Below are 4,801 nucleotides of genomic sequence, written 5' to 3' on the forward strand. Positions count from 1 at the left end.
AACTGGATGGATTCAAAACCAGTTCGTTTCTTGGCAACTGGGTACTCCACCCAGCCAGCGCATGTGTCGAGGCTGGAACCCGGTGGGTATGTGTCACGTGCGCCGTGCCCACGTCTTGTGGTAGATTACCATTAATCAATGGGCGGAATTGACCATGCACATCAATTCCGCCTTCATCGTATCTCTATCCAGCGCACAGTCCGGATGCGGAAGTACTATAAAACTCTATTGCTGGGTCTGGTGGATCTGGCTATAGTAAATGCCTTTACTATTCACAAGAAGCTACAAAAGCCTGTGCCTACGCACGCAGCGTCTTTACATCGACTGCACGCGGATCTAGTGAGTTCTCAGGCAATATGCTGCTACAGTACGTGGCTCGTTTGTGTATTATGCAATGGATAAGATACAGCTGAGAACCAACCTTGCGGCTCTCACTAATGAAAGGATTATGACCAACCTGCTCCCAACCCCCACAACAAGAATCTGCACTGTAGCACCCGCTGCGCTCCATGTCGTTGCGTTTGCAGCAAGCATGTCAGCCTATTTAAGTGCCCCACGTGTTGGTTTAGTCCAGCGATAGCTGCACAGTTGTAAGTGTCTTGACGTTTTAATGCTATCTCATCGAGTAGACTTCATTGTGAAGATTGTTGACAAGATCGGAGTATAGTAAGAATAAATGCTGAGTCATTTTCGTATGCCCCGATTCTTCCAAAATACCAAGAAGAATTGGGTAACGCTGTTTCAACTCGTGAAGGCAGAAGCCAATGCGCCTGAGGTAAATTTAAGCGCAACGTACGGACAAGCTCAAGATAACAAAAAAAGACAGCCTGTCCCATCATCTAAAAAATTAAGATGATGGGACGGGCTGTCTTTTTTTGTTATCTTGTTACTAAATACTAATTGTCTTGTCAACAATCTTCACAATGAAATCTACATTATTAAATAAATAAAAAGACAGCCCGTCCCATCATCTTAATTTTTTAGATGATGGAACAGGCGGTCTATTTTTTTTTACATGGTTTCTCTCCATCCACGGGCCACTACAATAATGTACACTGAGATCCACGACTGAACAAGCAAGCAAAACCACGTAGCAGCAACCCATTGCTACACAGGTCTCATTCCGTATTTTCACTCGTAGCTCTCAAGTCACCCTCCTCCACGTTCATAAACATGCGCCACATACATCTTCCTCTTAGCTTCAGCTGCCATTCTACTCGACAACGGTAACGCACTGCTTTCATCTGCGGACCCTAACAAGATTGTCAGCTTGAAGCCTGTTCACTATTCCGCCGAAGCCCAGCAAGTTGAGGGGAGATCTCTCCGTACACGCGAAGACGAAGACATAAACACCGACCAAGCTGAAGAAGACAGGGGTCTGTTGGACATGTTTTCGTCCAGCGTCAGCAAGGCCGCTTCCAAGAAGTATCTGCGAAATTCAGAGTTGTACGACAAGATGCGCCATGACAACAGCAAGTATTTAGAAACACTTGCCGTTTGGAAGACACAGGAGTATTCGGTTGGCAAAGTTGAGCGTGCCATGAAGAAGCTTGGCAGAGATTCGGACGAGATTACATACATCACAAACGGGTACAAGGCGTTCCTCGAGAGTGGCAATGTACGGTTGAAATAGAGGTAATGTTGATGAACGCACCTTTCTGTGTAGGTAGTCTCGAACGGCGCAAAAGGTGGTAGACTCATTTTTCACAAGTCACAATTCGCTGCAAGGTATCCTTGTTGCTCAGAAGAATGTTTATTTTTGAGTCGTAGTACAGGATTCTTTGAAGCAATATACTACCTTCGTCTCCAACCATCAGTGCTATATATCCATCCACCTTCCTGTAAGAAAGATTATCTTGAAAACGCCACGATATTGCGTTTGGTTTTGCCGTCAGTCTCGAAAACCTGCAGTGTTTATATCTTTATGGAAAAGCGACATCGCCGACTGTCAGCAATGAAGCATCTGCGCCTAGGAAGAACGCGGAAAGTCATTTTTATTCTTTTGCTGTCGTCATCTTTAAGATCACGAAGAGTGAGAAACGATGTACCCACCCAGGCACTATCCTAGATTTACAGCGCACATATATAGATTCATCCCCGTTTCTATATTTTGGCTTTTTATTTTCACTAACCTTTTGGATATTTATATTATCCGTGAAGGTTGACTCATCCGTTTCCTCACGCGTCCAATTCATAGAGATGTGTGTGGGGCAACTCGTTTGTATTGCCTCGGTATGTTCGAGGGCGAGGTGTGGCGGGTGTTACACTGCTCTGCAGAAAGCCGAATGATCTACCGCTCCTGGATCTAGCTACAACTGACTGCTAAGAATACGCTTCTGGTCTCGGGACCTTACCGCCTATCGGAAAACGGATCATCCTCAGGACTAATCTCAAGAGAAGATTACAATTAAGCACCTGTTAGAATTATTCGCAACGTTCGTGTAACATTCGTGTTTTATCCGATATTTGGTACACCCATCGGGGTTGTCATCAATCGCCACAGTTCAATCGCTGGCTGTGTGCGAATGGGGAATGCCTTACATTTACCGACGGCCATACCTCGTGTTCTCATGACTCATGCCTATACGTTGATGTGTGGAGAACATGTATCTAATGACCAGTGTTTACTGGTACATAGCATGTTTTTGAGCAGGTTTGAACTACTACTCTATAAGAAACAAAATATTTGTGACCTGCAGAAATAATGGATGTACACATTCGTTAGAGCTCTGACACAACTCATAAAAATGAGGAAACCGGAGGACTCTCCTTGAACTACGAACTCAAGTTCTCTAAACTGTCGCTTGATGGATTGGATCAGCTCGCTGGCCATCCGGCACAGATCACAAAGCTTTTTTCTGTCTGTGAACTTTCTTCATCGTACTATGTTGAGTAGTACGTACAAGTACAGATGAAGGCAGCACTTTCCAATCGGACCCCTACTGCTCAAGTGTTCTATCTACTCGTTTCACCGTCACTAACATCGTTTTGCTCCGTAGGGCAGCTAGAAATGCTGGTAGTAAACAAAACTGAAACCTTATACAGGTGCTGCGGCTGCGAAGACTCCCTAGCTACCATGGATACAGCACTGACTGCCGACACCGCTGCACCAGTTGTCGTCGCCGATAGAACGCCGTCTGCGACCCTAGACGTCGTTGTTTCTGCGGCTGCAGCTAATTCTGACGGATCTCCAGTTTCAGCTCTAGATGCCGCTTAAACTGTTCCTGCCGCTGCCAACGATCGACCACAGGATACTGTCTTTGAGAAAGCGCCTGGTACTACTGCAGTCAGCACGATCAGTCCGGAGATTGACGTCAGTTTGAAGCCGCCTGTGACTGGCGCTGCCAAAAGAACTAAGGCCAAGAAGGATGGTGGCTGTGGGTCTGGCTCGTCGAAACATTCTACTCGTAAACGTCGAGGATCTGCCAAGACCAAGAAATCCTCTACGAAGCGAACTCGCCCGAGTATGCTTATAAGAATGCTTTATTTACAATATTGATGAGCTAACGTTGCATGATGGCAAGGTTTTGTTATACGGAAGAGGAGGAAGAGGTTATAACGGACATGAGTGATTGTGTTCCGGATGTTACCGACCTTTCAGTTCCGGATATCGCCGACCTAGTTCCGGAGGTTACTGAAGAAGCTATTCCGGATTATGACAGTCCATATCAGCCTCCGGATCCGCTATCACGCTTGGACGAGTTTGACTCGGACACGTTCTTGGAGGCACTTCGAAGATATCGAATATTCGAGCCACTGGAGCGCGACGATTTGAATGTTGGTAAGATGATTGGCTACAGGAACAAGATTTGGATGCAGAAGGTGACGAGGAGGCCTTGCTACTGGATGAAATCAACCACCGGGAAGGTGGTTGGGAGTACGAAGACGGTGAGAGTGGTGAAGACGATCTGGAGCCATTAGGTGATGAACCTATTGGGTTTGACCTGGACGGCGCTGACCTGAGCCTATTGCAAAAAGTGGAGTGGGATTTCGATGATGAGCAACACAGCGGACAACCGCAGTTGGATGTTGCACCACTCTATGATGGACCATGTGATCCGACGAGTGCAGCAATGGCATACGCCGAGAATCCGTTGGCAATATATATATATATATATATGCCCAAAGAACTGTGGCGCCGAATTGCTGCAGAGACAAAGAAGTACAGACTCAACAGCATCGACGGAATTGCTCAAGGTATGCGTGAGCGAGCTAGAGATAGACGGGAGGCAGTCCCGTCAACTATAGTATTATCAAAAATAAGACGAAAAAACATTCAACCGCACGAGCTTATTCAATTTATCGGTCTACTAGTCGCAAGAGCTCTTGAGCCTAGGCGTGAGAGTCTCAGTCGACACTGGACGACGGAGATCGAGGAAGCACAGGCCAACGGGACCATCGGACAACTTCTCAGCCATAACCGATTTCAAGACATTACCAGGTACATACACTTCAATGACAACGATTTGCAAGCCGACAGTGGTGACCGGGTCTTCAGAATTCGCCCCGTAGTCCAGGATCTCCTGAAGGCATTTTTTTCGTGGCTACCGTTTAGGACCTCGTATATCCTTCGATGAAGGCATGGTGCTGATGCGGCACATACTCAATCCAATACAACAGTACATGCCCAACAAACCGAACAAGTGGGGTACAAAATTCTACCTGACTTGCTGTGCTCAGACAGCGTACTGCTCAAGATACATTTAGACTTCACGGATTACCCGGGATATACACCGGATGTTCCGGATTGAGTTCCCGTTTTTACTGATTGTGCTGTTATTTTTTATTATAGGTTGGGTAT

General features: G+C 46.3%; 2 protein-coding genes across 2 annotated transcripts; both read left to right on the forward strand.

The window, feature by feature from the left end:
• Positions 1 to 138: 138 nt before the first annotated feature.
• On the forward strand, positions 139 to 1,633 carry PPTG_19642 (hypothetical protein; the record flags this gene model as incomplete). The annotated part of the gene is made up of 2 exons (XM_008918103.1): positions 139 to 367; positions 1,200 to 1,633. The coding sequence occupies 2 exons, from the start codon at positions 139 to 141 to the stop codon at positions 1,631 to 1,633; spliced, it is 663 nt and encodes a 220-aa protein (XP_008916351.1).
• Positions 1,634 to 3,516: 1,883 nt separating this feature from the next.
• PPTG_19643 (hypothetical protein) lies at positions 3,517 to 4,207 on the forward strand (the record flags this gene model as incomplete). The annotated part of the gene is made up of 3 exons (XM_008918104.1): positions 3,517 to 3,777; positions 3,801 to 4,093; positions 4,129 to 4,207. The coding sequence occupies 3 exons, from the start codon at positions 3,517 to 3,519 to the stop codon at positions 4,205 to 4,207; spliced, it is 633 nt and encodes a 210-aa protein (XP_008916352.1).
• Between the last annotated feature and the right edge of the window lie 594 nt (positions 4,208 to 4,801).

The sequence above is a fragment of the Phytophthora parasitica genome (assembly GCF_000247585.1).
Source record: "Phytophthora parasitica INRA-310 unplaced genomic scaffold supercont2.140, whole genome shotgun sequence".
Classification (NCBI taxonomy): Eukaryota; Oomycota; class Peronosporomycetes; order Peronosporales; family Peronosporaceae; genus Phytophthora; species Phytophthora nicotianae.